At 48.8% G+C, this 14,474-nt stretch overlaps 1 protein-coding gene across 4 annotated transcripts in view; it reads left to right on the top strand.

Annotated features, from left to right (window-relative positions):
• PXYLP1 (2-phosphoxylose phosphatase 1) overlaps window positions 1-14,101 on the top strand; it is a 68,447-nt gene extending 54,346 nt beyond the window's left edge. For all 4 annotated transcript variants that reach the window (XM_082655088.1, XM_082655089.1, XM_082655087.1 and 1 more), the window contains 2 exons: window positions 6,893-7,032; window positions 11,733-14,101. In XM_082655088.1, the coding sequence (XP_082511214.1) occupies window positions 6,893-7,032; window positions 11,733-12,670 (1,078 nt within the window). In that variant the 3' untranslated portion in view covers window positions 12,671-14,101. The remainder of the gene's footprint in view (window positions 1-6,892; window positions 7,033-11,732) is intronic.
• The last annotated feature ends 373 nt before the right edge of the window (window positions 14,102-14,474 follow it).

Raw genomic sequence — 14,474 nt, 5'->3', positions numbered from 1 at the left:
AACCATTTTATGTAAAAACATCACGAAATACCATGTGACTCTAGACTTTCATTTCCTGCTGGAGGCCACGAGCCTCGCAGCCTGGGGATTTACGTCTTCTTTTCTGTGTTCAGCAAATACGGATGCATGTCCTTGTGTCCCATGGGCTGGGAAACACCCTGGATGGAGTCCAGCCCATGTCAGAGCACCGGGCAGTCCCTGGCTTTCTTCCTCTTCTCTAGCCCTCTGTGCTGACCTTTCTGCTGGGACCCTCGGCCCCTGCCAACCACTGCCTGCCAGCCCCTCACCCTTCAGGCCTTTGCACCTGCCGTTTGGCTTGCTGGCCCCCTTCCAAAGCTCCTTCGAGGCCCCCTGAGATGGTACGCCTTCTAGGAGACCTCTCCCAGCGCGTCAGCAGGGATTCTCTGCTTGTATCAGGCACCGCCACTGCCTCAGTCAACCTGAGAAAGGGGGACGTAGGGAAGAATCTCAGAACAGAATACGTAACGACCAGACCTTAACTGGCTTAGGACTAGGCAAGGGTGGAGGCCACTTGCTGTGCTGGGTATTAGCCCTTTAGTTTCTGGGCTGGAGCATCCAGGGTGGCGGGAGGACACAGGGAGGGCAGCTGGGGGGAGTGGCTTTGCTCCTTCGGGCGCAGCAGAGTGTCAGCGTGTTAACAACTGGCACAGTCCTGCCGTTGTACAGGACTTTGAACAGCCCGGGGACAGGCGGGCCACTAGGCCGCTGAGCTGGCCGGACCCAGAGCAGCCTCAAGGGCTTTGTGGGAGGTACCACGCTTCAGCCGGCAGCTCGCAGCTTCTACTCGCCTTTCTCTGGCTGGGCTTCGGGTACCCAGACGTGAGAATGGGTCTGCCCCCCCAGGCCAGTCTGCTGTTGCTGGAGAGGTCCCTAAGCACTGCGAGGCCTTGAGGGCCACCTGGCTCTTCCCAGGGAAGGGCCCAGTGGGCAGGGCCGCCGGGCGGCGTGCAGGCCTCCAGTGGGCTTGCTGGTGCTCGATGACTTGTCCTCTCAGCATCGTTGTCTGTGCTCTGCCTGCACCACCGGCCCCTCAGGGCACTGAGTCTTATACCTTCCATATCACTGGTGCCCAGCCCGAGCCTGGCATGTAATAGTTGTTGGACTGGGTTGGTTGCAGAATGAATTCAGGAGCCCAGTGAGAATCACAGGTCATCATTGCCTATCGTGTATCTATCATAGGAGATTTGAGTCTTGACCATGAAATCCTCTGAGGCCGTTGTCACCGGTTTGATGTAGGGCAAATCCCTTCACCTCTCTGAGCCTCAGTATTCTGTCTGAGAGCATGTGGATAGTAATACGGTAAGTCCCCTGCATACAAACAAGTTCCATTCTGAGAACGCGTCTGTAAGTCCAGTTTGTTCGTAAGTCCAACAGAGTTAGCCGAGGTACCCAAGTTTTACAGATGACACCAGACACGTGAACTAACTTACGTGATCGGACATGCGAACGTACGTTCGCATCTTTGAAAGCTTCGGAGGTTCGTATGTAGGGGACTTACCGTACCTCCCCTAAAACATCCTCGTGAAGTCTACTAAGGTGATGGAGTAAAGCGCTGAGAGCCTGGTTCCCACTGAGAGCTTGAGAAATGGTGTTTCATTTACCAAAGCAGCCTGGAATCTCCCAGGCCCGGCCTCTTTTCCTCTCTGAGCAGTCGTGGTCACAGGGCCAGGTCGGGTCCCGGGGTCCCTCGTTCTGCCACAGCCCTGACGGGGCCACTTCTGGAGCTCCCGGCTGAGAGGTGCGGTTCCTGGGGACCAGCTGCCCCCGCTGCCTCTGCCTCATTTCCCCCTGGCCTCGGTCTTTTGGTCTAGTTCTATTTCATACAAATACATTCTGTGTTTTTAGGAGCTACTTTGAATCGTTTATAGAAAGTGGGTGGAGTATGCATATTTAATTAATTAATGGCATTTAATGAATTCCATCTTTTATAACAATGAAAGTTGACTTGTCATTATAAACGCACATGTAGTGTAAGAGTGAGCAGGACCCCCAGCTAAGGGGACCCACTCTGGGCCTCTGAACCCCCTGGGACTGTGGGATCTGGGTCACCAGCTGTGCCTGCTGCCTTCCCAGGTGCCAGTTCGGCTTCACGAATTATTAATTTTTATGGCCTCCTCAAAGGCGGAGCGTCCTGAATTGTGCCCATTACTCCCGTCTGGTGAAGGACACTGTCTGGGCTGGCGGCGGGCGTGCAGTGAGCTGAACCAGCAGGAGCCGGACACCCCAGTGTTTCCCTTCCTAAGGACACCTTGCACGACTCTCAGAGTCTTTGTAGTGGAAGCTGCCTCCTCGTGAGTAGTCGTGGGGCTCAGGAACGTTGTCTGGCCGGGAGGTAGAGGTTGACTTGAGAGTTTAGCAGGTAGATGGCAGCCGAAGCCGTGGACTTGAACGGTATCCCATACAGAGCCTCTGGGCCAAAAACAGAGCCCTATACGAGCACCAGCCAATTACAACACGGAGAGAAAGGAGGGTCCCAGGAGGAGATGGAGAAGTTGCAAGAGGAAGGAGGCAGGAGAGCGATGTTATGAGAGCTGAGGAAGCAGAGTTTCAGGAAGGGGGAGGGGGTGGGTAATCACCTCAAACAGAGCGAAAAGGTCCAGAAAGCTAAAGACTGAGAAAGGTATACTAAGTTTATCTTTTTAGAATTTCGTTTTATTAATAATATAAAATAATAAATTCTTTAATTAGCATAAATTGTAAAAATCCATGCTATGAACTTGTTATGGTTTCTAGCCATATAAGCGTTTTTGAATTGTGTTTCCTGGTAACAGTGTCACTGGTCTTATACCTCTTCCCTGCTTGTCTCAGTGATCTGTACAGAACTCAGTAGTTGCTCAGATTATGGCTAAAGCACAATAAGTTTTCTTACAGGTGTGTAGATGAGCCTTGGGGTTCCACGTATGCTTTGTGGCATAAATAGGTGTGAAAATGCATATAAAAATGTAAACAAGACCTCTGAAGTGAATGGTTTGAAGGCTTAAGATGGTAGCACTGCTGGTTCTTTCCATTTTCAATATGAAAATAGATTTCCAATGAGAATACAGTAACGTGGGTTTTTCCTGAAGAAAAATTCATCATCACAGATATAATCATTTCTGTGTTGGTCAGGGTAAGGCTGGGCTGCATGCTGTTATAATAAAGACAACCAAGGAGGAATTCCCTGGTGGTCCAGTGGTTAGGACTCGGCTTTTCACTGCTGTGGGCCTGGATTCAGTCCCTGGTCCGTGAACCATAAGCCGCGTGGTGCGCCCAAAAAATAAAAAAGAGAACCAAGAATGCATTGCCTTAGATAATAGAAGTTTATCTCTTGCAGGAAGGTCTGAGATGAGTGTTCCAGGTTGTATAACTTGGCTTTGCCTGGTCATTGAGGGCCCCAGGTTCCTTCCAGGTTGTTGCTCCCACCGTGCCCTAGGCATGTCTACGTGACTGAACCTGGGTTGCTGCAGTGCCTGAATAGCGGCCAGAAGGAAGGGAGAGAGTGTGAAGGGGGCACGCCCGTGATCTGAAAGCCTAAACACAGACTGGCATACATCCTTCCATTCCACTGGAGAATACTTAGTCACGTGGCTCTGCCTGACCACTAGGACTTCAGAAATGGGCTCTAACCAAGTTGCCAAGAAGAGGAGGATAGATTTTAGTATATAGCTGTTAAAGAAAAAACAGAGCCAGAGAACAGATAAAGTGGTAAAAACAGATCTCATTCAGGAGTTAATGCAGAAGGGTAGAACTGGACTCAGTTCCAAATACAGCATGGACAAGTGGGGTTTTATAGCCCAGGAGCAGGGTGTGGGTCAGTGGATGGGGAATTACTATGAGGAGACATCAGGGGTCAGGGGGTTCTGGCTAAACTCACTCCACGGGACTCTTGCTGAAGGCAGACCAGGGTGATCAGATACCACCGGGGGTGAGGAGTTTGATCACGTATCAAGGGTGATCAGATATCAAAAGTGGGAGAGTCTGGCTAAACAGACTTAGCAGGATTTTTGCTGAAAACGGGCAATGCAAAGACAGATATAAATCGAAAGAAAATGAAAGTCCAGAGGTCAAGGCTTGGATGGGAAGAGGGTTCAGAGGAGATGAAAATCTGGTCAAAGAGAGTCTGTTACAAGTAACAGTCTCACTCACAACAGCCTTTATTTTTAATATTTCCATCAAAATCTGGATACTTTAATAAACACTGTGGGAACTTGCCATATTCGTTGCTACAGATTAAGAAGGCTTGGACTTCTCTTGAAGCATCGAAGGTTGGGGCACTTCCCAGTTGAAATCATTTCCGTGTGCTTCTGAGGTATTTACCATGCGCTGGGTACCCTCTCCACTGCAGGCATGGAGCAGTAGATGCAGTAGGCGGGACTAATCTCGGGTGGTTTTGGCTGTGTCAGCTTGAAGTGGGAATCTCAGTTGCCTGACCAGGGATCGAACCCAGGCCACGGTGCTGCCCTGGCCTGCTTTGAAGAAAGAATTCAGCAAAGAGACAAAAAGTAGTGAGGCAAGTAAAGTGTTTATCAGGAGAGAAGATACGCGCCGCGGAGAAAGCACGGGCGGGCTCAGAGAGAGAGAAAGAGAGCCGTGGGCTTTTGGGGTGGGTTAAATCACTTATATGGAGGCAGTTCTGCGTTTCCTTCCAATCATCTTGCTTTGTCTGGCTTTGAGTCCATATCTCGTCTGGCTCAGGGCCCTACCCTGGGTGCACGTGCATCTTTTAGCCAAGATGGACTCGGGCGCTAGGTTCCCTGAGAAGTTGACAGAACACATTATGGTCTAGCACCCCCTCCCCTGAGGATCCTTTCTGCACATGCGTAGCTTGGGGGTCTCCTTGACCTCCAGAATGAGAAATAAGTGGTCTCTTTATCTTTGATCTCGGCAGGACTCAGCTCCTCCTGGCTCCCGCCATTGTCTTTATCTTGGAGTATCTGTCCACAGGGGACAGACTTCAGCTGCTCAGCCTGGGGCCCGTCTGTCTCCTGCCTCAGGGTCTGGTCATTCAGATCCAGGACAGGCCCCGGGACTCAGGTTACCTGGTCCTCTTCCTGATTAAAAGTCTTTTGTTATTCTCTTCCGTAAGTGAAGTTTTTCTTCCACGAATCGTCATCTTTCCATATCAAAAACGAGTTTCCATGAATACAGTTAGATATTAATGCACCATTAAGGAGTCAGATTCCCTGAAAACTTTCAGGAGTGAAATTTCATTTCTAAAACTGGTAGCAAAGCTTTTCTTAGCTCCTCAAACGTCACCAACCTGAAATAATGGCCCGGAGCAAAACATTTGACTCCTGTTGATGGATAGCCTTCGTTTATGTGGATTTGTTTTGGCGGCCTCATCATCAGTCTGGACATTTTATTTCAGAGTTTGCAAATATTTATGTGTTTTAGCCTCAGGGAGAATAACACATTCTCTGTTTTTATGGAAAACCATAATGCCCTATAGCAATCCAGGGTGATTTATTAGACTATATACTGTATGTCAGGATTAGCATCCTCTAATTTTAAAACATATTTCTGGAATGGATTGTTTTTTTTAGCTTTATGTTTTTGAAAGATAAACCCATTTTGGCAGCCATTGTAAAACACTGCCAGAGTTAATTAGGCTTTCAGACAGCGGGGGTCTGCTGTTAAACAATTTATCTTTGCTTCTTTTCGTGCTGATTTAGTTTAGTCGGGAACTGCTCTATCTGTCCACCTCTGTTCAGCTGGAAATGTATAAACGTTCATAGGCCATTTCATTATTTAAAGAAAAGGTGTGTGTACTCATAGGTCATCTCATTATTCAGAGAAAATGTGTATATGTTCATGGGTCATCTCATTATTCAGGGAAATTGTGTATATATTCATGGGTCATTTCATTATTCCAGGAAATTGTGTCTTAGTGACTAGAACAATAAATCTTGATTTACCATGTGTACTTCATGGCAGAAATGTAAGTAATGTCAGATATCATAAATAACCTGGTGTGTTGTTTTGTTTTTTCACTATTCGTCCCCACCCCACATGCAATGAGATACGATATGTGCAAATTGCATAGTGAGCTGTGGAGATCTGGGTTATCTTAATCAGTTAATTTTCTTCACAGGAGATTTTCCAGAGGTCACATAAGTTAAGGATTAAGGGTTACCCCAGTGAAGGTCGGGATGCATTTTCTAGGAGGAAGAGGCAGCATGTGGAAAGTCTTGGAAGCATGAAAGAACAGGTGTGCAGGGCCCACAGAAGGCAGATGCTGTGCGTGGCCAGAGCACAGCATTAGGGAGCCCTGGGCCTCAACGTGAGGCAGGGCCAGAGTAGACTGACGGCTGTGCGTGGCTTCTTGGGAAGCTGGCACCGTGGAAGAGCAGTGACAGTCGGGGTTGCCTTCTGCGTCGACCTCACTGGCTGTGGAGGAGGCAAGAGGTGACTGCAGGCAGGCCAAGGAGGGGCCCATGCCATCCAGACAGAGGCTGACTGAGGCAGACCCTGCTCAGGGATGCAGGGATACAGGAGAGGGGGGCAGAGAAGCCCAGGAGGACACGTGTGCAGGGCGCAGGGGAGGGAGAAATTGAGGAGGACCCGCAGCCTTGGGTCCGGGGGTTGGTGGCCTCCTGGAGGGGGAGACAGGAGTGGGGCGGCCTGGGGAACCGGGTGGATGAGGTCAATGCTGACTCCCACGGTGCTGAGGATGATGGGCCCTTCGCTGGAGGGCGGGGTCTCGGGCTGGCCTTTCGGAGTGGGGATTTTATGTGTAGGTGGCAGCGGGCAGGTAATCTTGAAACTGGACTGTACTATTATTGTGGGTGAAAAAGGTCTTGGCTCACTTGGGGTCCTGCTTGCTGAGGCTGAAATCGTCACGGACGGCTTTGGAGCACGCTAACCACTAACTCTCTCTGTGTTGCCTCTTTAGGAAACCGTATCACCCTAAACTGGAGGCTTTCGTGAGTCACATGTCCAAGGGATCTGGAGCCTCTTTCGAAAGCCCCCTGCACTCCCTGCCTCTTTATCCCAGCCACCAGCTGTGTGAGATGGGGGAGCTCACACAGACAGGTATGTGGGGCTGCCCCTCCCCGACTCAGTCTCCCACCTGCTCTTGTATTTGGCGGACGCGTGTATCGGGGCCTCCTGGGAAAGACGCTGTGGGTGCAGGGGTGAGTAGGGCCAGCACCTCAAGCAACTGTGTGCTCACCAAGGTATCTGATTCAACATGTGATTTCTAAATATTAAAATAACCTCTTGGGCTTCCCTGGTGGTGCAGTGGTTAAGAGTCCCGCCTGCCGATGCAGGGGACACGGGTTCGTGCCCCGGTCCGGGAAGATCCCACATGCCGCGGAGCGGCTGGGCCCATGAGCCATGGCCGCTGAGCCTGCGTGTCCAGAGCCTGTGCTCCGCAACGCTCTGGCCACAACAGTGAGAGGCCCACGTACCGCAAAAAAAAAAAAAAACCTTTTTTCTTATTACAAAAGCTATATATGTTCATGGAAGAGAAAGCAGGAAAGACAATTAAGCAAAAGGAAGAAAATTTAAAGCACTCATAATCCCACCAAAGAAATGAATAATCTTTCTTCCTGTGTTTATATCTGCATGCACTCGTGGGCGTGCACACACACACACACACACACACACACACACACACTCATTCTCACAGGTGGTATCTTCCTAAACACTGTTTTGTAACCTACTTTTTCACTTAACAATATGTTGAGATCATCTTTCCCTATCAATAAATGTTCATCAACAACGTCATTTCTGACAGCTTCATATTATTCCACTGTGAATGGGCCATGACTCATGTAACCAGTCCCATGTTCTTAGCTACTTCAGACAAAAGAGCTGAAAGGTTTCAATGCAGCAGATCTCAGGGAGACACGCATATGGCGGAGCCCCACTGAGCATGGCGTTTGTCTGGCTTGTGTGTGCCTCACAGAAACCCATCTTTCCCTCCGCAGCCCTGTTGATACGGTTGTGCTGCCAGTTCACTGTCAGCATAGGTTGGTGATTAACAGTGGGGTCACCTTTGTCGGTACGAGAAGGAACTGGTGGTCCCCTAAGAGGTTCCAGCTTCCTACTTCCTCAGTCTGGGACCTTAAAGGACTTTTGTGTGGCCACCAGCCTTTCTGGAGGAATCAAGGCGACCGATTGGCTACATTCTGTTTCTTGATCCACCAGCATCTTAGGACCTCAGCTTTGATGGAAGGAAGGTCTCTGTCCTGTACTTGGCCCTGTTGGTTTCGCCATGTTTTGAAAGCCATCATTATTGGGGATACAGAATGACAGAGTGGGGCGAGCTTAAGTCTCTGGAGGACTAGCCTTGAATAAGGAGTTTTGTCAAAAGCTTTTGCTAATTAGTTCACGTGCACAAGCTCTGCATTAGTTTAAAACAGGAGTTCTCCTCCTACCAGATCCAGCACCCCCTTTTATTAACAAGTGTTTTGTGGTGCTCCCTGAACTATCCTGAAGTGAAATTCGAGTATAACTTTTCTATATACATAATTTTAAAAAACAGTTATGTCAGGCACCCTAATTGTAATATGAAGTAGAAACAACAGGAAGCTAATTTATTACATAATTCTGTATATCTCAGCATAAATGCCTGAGCGCACCTTTGTTAGAAAATAGGATGAAATGATCAATTGCTTGCACTTCAGTGTAGACTGATGTGTGTCACAGCTACAAATGCAGACTGATCAAGGGATGTGTATTGGTGACTACTACTCCGTGTCAGGACATGATTTTTTTGGCAAGTTGTGATCAAAACAAAAGGCACGTGTCCCTTAATTTATATTGCATTTCTGGAAAATTCAGTGGATGTTAATGTTATGCAAAAATGGTTTTGTGTTTATAGACACAAACGACCAGATTTGAGATTGAAGTATTTAAACAGGGTTTTCACATGAGGGAATGTCTTATACATTCAAAAGTTACGTGGAACAGAAAACAGTTCCTTGTGAAGACTGTCTGGCCCTTGGACCCCACCCACGAGGGATGGGGGAACGTACTTCCGCATATTATTGTGATAACCCAAACCCTCCCTGAGGGCAGAACCGTGCTTGTCTAGAACCACTGATTGCAAGTAATAGAAACCAACTCAAGCGGAAAAAGGACATTTATTATAAAGATTCAGGGTGACTCACAGACTCTTAAGGGCAAGAATATGACCAGACCTCAGAGACTGGTACCAGCAATAAAGAAGCTGTCTGTCCCTACCTCTGTGGTTTTGCTGTGTGTCTGTCAACAGAGACAGTCCTAGCCACGTGTAGATGAATTTACACGTTCAAGTTCCTGAGGGAACCTGACGGGGTCCTTGAGGGTCAGTGTCCGTCAGCTGGCTAGGAAGTCAGGGTAACTGCATCGAGCAGCTATTCATTCTAACCTTTCTTCCCCATTGACCTGTGATCATCATCGTTTTCTAAATTAGGGTTACCCTAGAAATCATTTTTGCGGTTGTTTGCTCCTATTCCCGCGTTCTCTTTGAGTGGTCACTTTTATCTTCTATTTGAAATTTCACATCACTGTTAGAATCATCATTTGTAAGTGGCACACTTTGGGCACCGCACAGGAGCTGTGTAAGATGCGACTGACCATAAGTGCCTACTCTGTCCCAGATGCTTTGGCAGCTGCCGCATGTAGGGTAGGGGCGGTGGCTGGATGACTGAGGTGCTGTCCTAAAGGAACCTGCAGCTGCAGTGGTACAGCGCATGGAGACCCCTGAGGGTGTTGCTGCGAGTCGCAGGCTCTTACAGAGTAAACACGGGTTTTGGAGTAGACAGACCTGTGAAACAGGGCTCGTAACATCTTCCCGACAGCGCTGGTGGCAAGCTGCAGTAGACAGCATGTGTAAAGCGCCCAGCACGGTGCTAGCATATGCTAGGCTCAATGTATGCAGCTGTTGCCTTAGCGGTCCAGCGGCCTGTGCAAACAGGAGGGAATGATTAATTGGACCTCTGGGGAGTGGGGGAGGAGGAGGGAGACAGAGAAGGTAGTATTGGAGCCAGGATGAGGATTTCACTGGGAAGAGAAAGGGAAGGGCGTGAACAGAGGCATGAAGATGCAGGCCGTGTTTGGAGAGAAGGAGAAGCCCCGAATGGGTAGTGTTTCTGCAGGAACATGTAGGGAGGAGGTGACGTGAGCACAAGGTTGGGCTGGGGCAGGGGCTGGAGTTCTGCTCGGCCACGTCTTAACTGTGAATGGCTTGGGCCTCAGTTTCCTCATCTGTAAAATAAGGAAAAGGGGGATAATGATAATATACCTTCTTTGCTGGGTTTTCGTGAGGATTAAAGGAGAAAGGTTGGCACAGAGTCAGCGCGCCAGCCTTAACGTACATAGCCTCAGAATACAGGGTAGGCCCAGAGGGGAACGGGGGCAGACACACATTCTGGATGTTTGTCACTCGTGGCTGGTCCCTTTATGCGGGTCATTTGGAAATGCAAAGACCTGCCCCAGCCCAGATCTCTCAGGGGATTCTGCTGTCAATACTCTTCATTCAAAGTAGGACCTACACACCCTTCTTTTTTTTTTTTCCTGAGCTATTCCCCTTCCTGGGCCAACACCGTTCCCTCTGTCTCACGCATTTCAGCCTGAAGTCCTCTCATATTTGTGGTGGGGCTTTTCAAACCATTCGGGCATCTGAATAAGTGGCATTACTGGTCATAGGGCCTGCCTGTGATCGACACTCTCGGAGAATGCAGACCTTGCACTGAAATTCCATCCCAACATCCTGTTGGCTGCAGGGTGAGCTTGCTTTCATCTTGGACCACCTTCTCCTGCTCGAAGATAAGACTTTTGCAGTTTTTTCCTTTTTTTTTTCAAGATACTATACTGTGGTATAGTTCCTGTGTGTAGTTCGAAACTATGACAACTAAAGGGTAAACTTAAAATTCACGCTCCTACCCATGTTCCACCTCCCCCCACCATGTCTGTGCCCCTATCATCCCCAGGTAACCATTGTGCATCCTCGCAAAATTTTCTGTGCAAAACACAGACAGCTGCCAATACACGTTCTTATTTCCCCCTCATTTTTATTTAAAAGCAGCATAATAAACATACTGTTCTGCAGTTTGCTTTTTTTTTTTTCCCCAAATATTCTGAGTATCTGGGTGATCATTCCAGATCCATACAGAGATAGTATCCTTGCTGATGAGCAGGTAAAGCCCTAGCAGGATTGGGCAGAATGTACCCAAAAGGTGAGCAGAGAGCCTTCAGCTGGGACAGTAGGGAGGATGGTGTGAAGGAGGGGACGTCCCCAGGGTGAGGGGACTAGGCAGCCAGCAAGTGACTTGTTCTCCTTGCCTGACAGATTTCCATGAACTCCCCGGGCACACCGAGGAATGATTTGTCCCAGCACAGGAGGGAGAAAGCTCTCCTTAGGCCCCTGCCAGTTACCTCCTAGACGTCCACCAGTACGATCGTTCCTACCCTCTGAGCCCCGCCAGTCACATCCCTCCTCCAGGGGAGGGACCAGTCAGAAGGGAGGAATCAAGGCAGATAAAGGGTCCTTGTGCTTCCCAGAAAGGCGTGGGTCCAGAGGACCGGGCCCCGCTCTGCTCGTCCCTTTGTGGATAACCCTGAGGGGCTCCTTTGGCACGCTGACGTGAGCCCGTTCTCGGGGCTTCCACGCACTGGGGGCCAGGCTCGAGGACGTAATCGTTCGCCGTCTAAAGCATTCCAGAGTTGGACGGGCCTCGACTCCCCGTGCTGTTCCTTCTGCTAAGCTGGTAGCAAGGCAAGCGTGTGGCACTCTTGTGTTTCAGGGGTTGTGCAGCATCTGCAGAATGGCCAGCTGCTGAGGGACGTCTACCTGAAGAAACACAGACTCCTGCCCAGTGACTGGTCCACAGAGCAGCTTCGCTTAGAGACCACTGGCAAAAGCCGGACGCTGCAGAGTGGGCTGGCTCTGCTTTATGGCTTTCTCCCAGATTTTGACTGGAAGAAGATTTATTTCCGGCACCAGCCCAGCGCTCTGTTCTGCTCCGGGAACTGCTACTGCCCACTGAGGAACCAGTACCTAGAAAAGGAGCAGCGTCGGCAGTACCTGTTGCGTTTGAAAAACAGGCAGCTGGAGAGGACCTACGAGGAGATGGCCAGGATCGTGGACACCTCCACCAAGCAGCTCCGGGCTGCCAACCCCATAGACGCCATGCTCTGCCTCTTCTGCCACAACGTCAGCTTCCCCTGCACCAGGAATGGCTGTGTTAACATGGAGCACTTCAAGGTGATCAAGAGGCATCAGATAGAGGACGAGAGCGAGAGGCGGGAGAAGAAACTGTATCTGGGGTACGCGCTCCTGGGCGCCCACCCCATCCTGAACCAGACCGTGGGCCGCATGCGGCGCGCGGCAGAGGGCCAGAAGGAAGAGCTCTTTGCTCTCTCCTCTGCTCACGACGTCACTCTGGCCCCGATTCTCAGTGCCTTGGGCCTTACAGAAGCCAGGTTCCCGAGGTTCGCGGCCAGGTTGATCTTTGAGCTCTGGCAAGACAGAGAGAAGCCCGGCGAGCACTCCGTTCGGATTCTCTACGACGGTGTTGATGTCACGTTCCACACCTCGTTCTGCCAGGATCACCACAAGCGGTCTCCCAAGCCCATGTGCCCCCTCGAAAACTTCGTCCGCTTTGTCAAAAGGGACATGTTCGTGGCCCTGGGTAGTGGTAGCACTAATTATTTTGACGCGTGTCACAGGGAAGGATCCTAAAAGGTACGTGGTGTGGCGCTAACAGAATCTATGCCAATACAGAGGGATGGGAAAGGTCCACTTCTAGTTCTTTTGGTTGCTAAGGGTACAAGGTGATTTTTAAAGGCCGGAAATCATGCTTGGGGGCCACATAGATTTAGGGTTGAACAGTGAATATGTTGCTGTAATTGGGTACTTGAGTTACTTGGTACACAATGGCCAGTTCACAGAGAAAGGAAGGTACTTTATCATAGCCAGACTTTGCTTAGGATGCCAGAACAATGCGGCAGTACCCAAAGCTGCCAGTCCACATATGTGTTCTTCTGATCTGCCTTGGTACTGTATGATGGAACCAGCAAACCTCAGCCAGAAGCTTCTTCATCTGGGACAGTCTTACCTTGTCCTTGTTCAGTGAACAATTTCCTGAAGTGATTTATCTAAAATAGGAGTAGGCAAACTTTTTCTGTAAAGGGCCAAATAGTAAATATTGTAGACCTTGTGGAGTCAAAGGCCACATACAGCATCTGTCACAGCTACTCGATTCTGCTCTTGTAACTTGAAGGCAGCGACAGACAGCATGTGAATGAATAAGCATGGCTGTGTTCCTAGGCCGCACAGAACAGGCACTGGGCCAGGTGTGGCCCGAGGGCTGTAGTTTGCTGATCCCTGTTCTAAAAGCTAGGCTCTACTACAATTGCACTTGCAGCACTTTGCGAGAGAACCAGTTGCATACCCAGAATTATTCAGTGGTGCCTCCAGTAACTTCTGCTAGAAACACAGAATCTGGTCTGTATCCGACACTATAACACAACTTGAGGGGAAATAAACATTGAGTCAAAATGAATCATAGAAAAATTATTAGAATATTCCTTGATGTTCATGATGATGATGGTATAAGATAGTTCTGAGTATGTCTTAAATATTTGTCTGCTGTAGTCTATTTGCTGTACATGCTGAAATTTTTGTATTCCATTTAGTATTTTTATAGTCTAGGGAAATATTTTCTAAGACGAGTTTTAGATGTGCTCTGATTCCTCTGAAATATTCAGTTTACTGTATCTGCTTGGGGGTTAGAAGGGAGCCAGAAGCTGAATTCAGGCACTTTCTTCCAGTAAAACTAATTATGGCTCATTGCCTTCGACGAGCAGTAGAATTGGATCGATTTTTAAACCATTTTCGTGTTTCAAATGGTACATTGAATTGAGTTTTAAATAAGTTTTTGGAAGAAGTTTGTTACTAGATAAATAATCTTTATAAGGTATTTTATATATTAGAAGCAATTATAATTAAGTCTGTGATTTCTGACTAAAATGGTGCTAGTTCTGTGCGAAGAAATATAAAGTGAGATTCCCCGATGTCGCTGGTATTCCAGCCTTTTCTGTTTGGTTTTTGTCCAGTGTTGCATTTGACTACATCCGTTTCTATTAATAAATTTTTGAAGATTACTCGTACACACAACTCATGGTTTGTACCTGTAAGTCACTTTATTTCCTTTCAAGTGAGTTCATATGTTTTTTTAATTTATCTTTTTTTTAATAAACAAAAGCATTTTAAATTAGAAAGCTCTACAGCAGGGGTCCCCAACCCCCAGGCCACGGACCACAGCCTGTTAGGAACTGGCCGCACAGCAGGAGGTGAGCTGCGGGAAGGCGAGGGAAGCTTCGCCTGCCGCTCCCCATGGCTCCCCATCGCTCACATGACCGCCTGCACCATCCCCCATCCCCCCACCCTGTCCGTGGAAAAACTGTCTTCCACGAAACCAGTCCCTGGTGCTAAAAAGGTTGGGGACCGCTGCTCTACAGTACATGTGGGTAAGGGAGTGCCA

This window comes from Grampus griseus (genome assembly GCF_964374135.1).
Source record: "Grampus griseus genome assembly, chromosome: 5".
In the NCBI taxonomy this organism is placed as follows: Eukaryota; Metazoa; Chordata; class Mammalia; order Artiodactyla; family Delphinidae; genus Grampus; species Grampus griseus.
The sequence above is the reverse complement of the archived record's forward strand: the minus strand, read 5'-3'. Positions and strand labels throughout refer to the sequence as shown.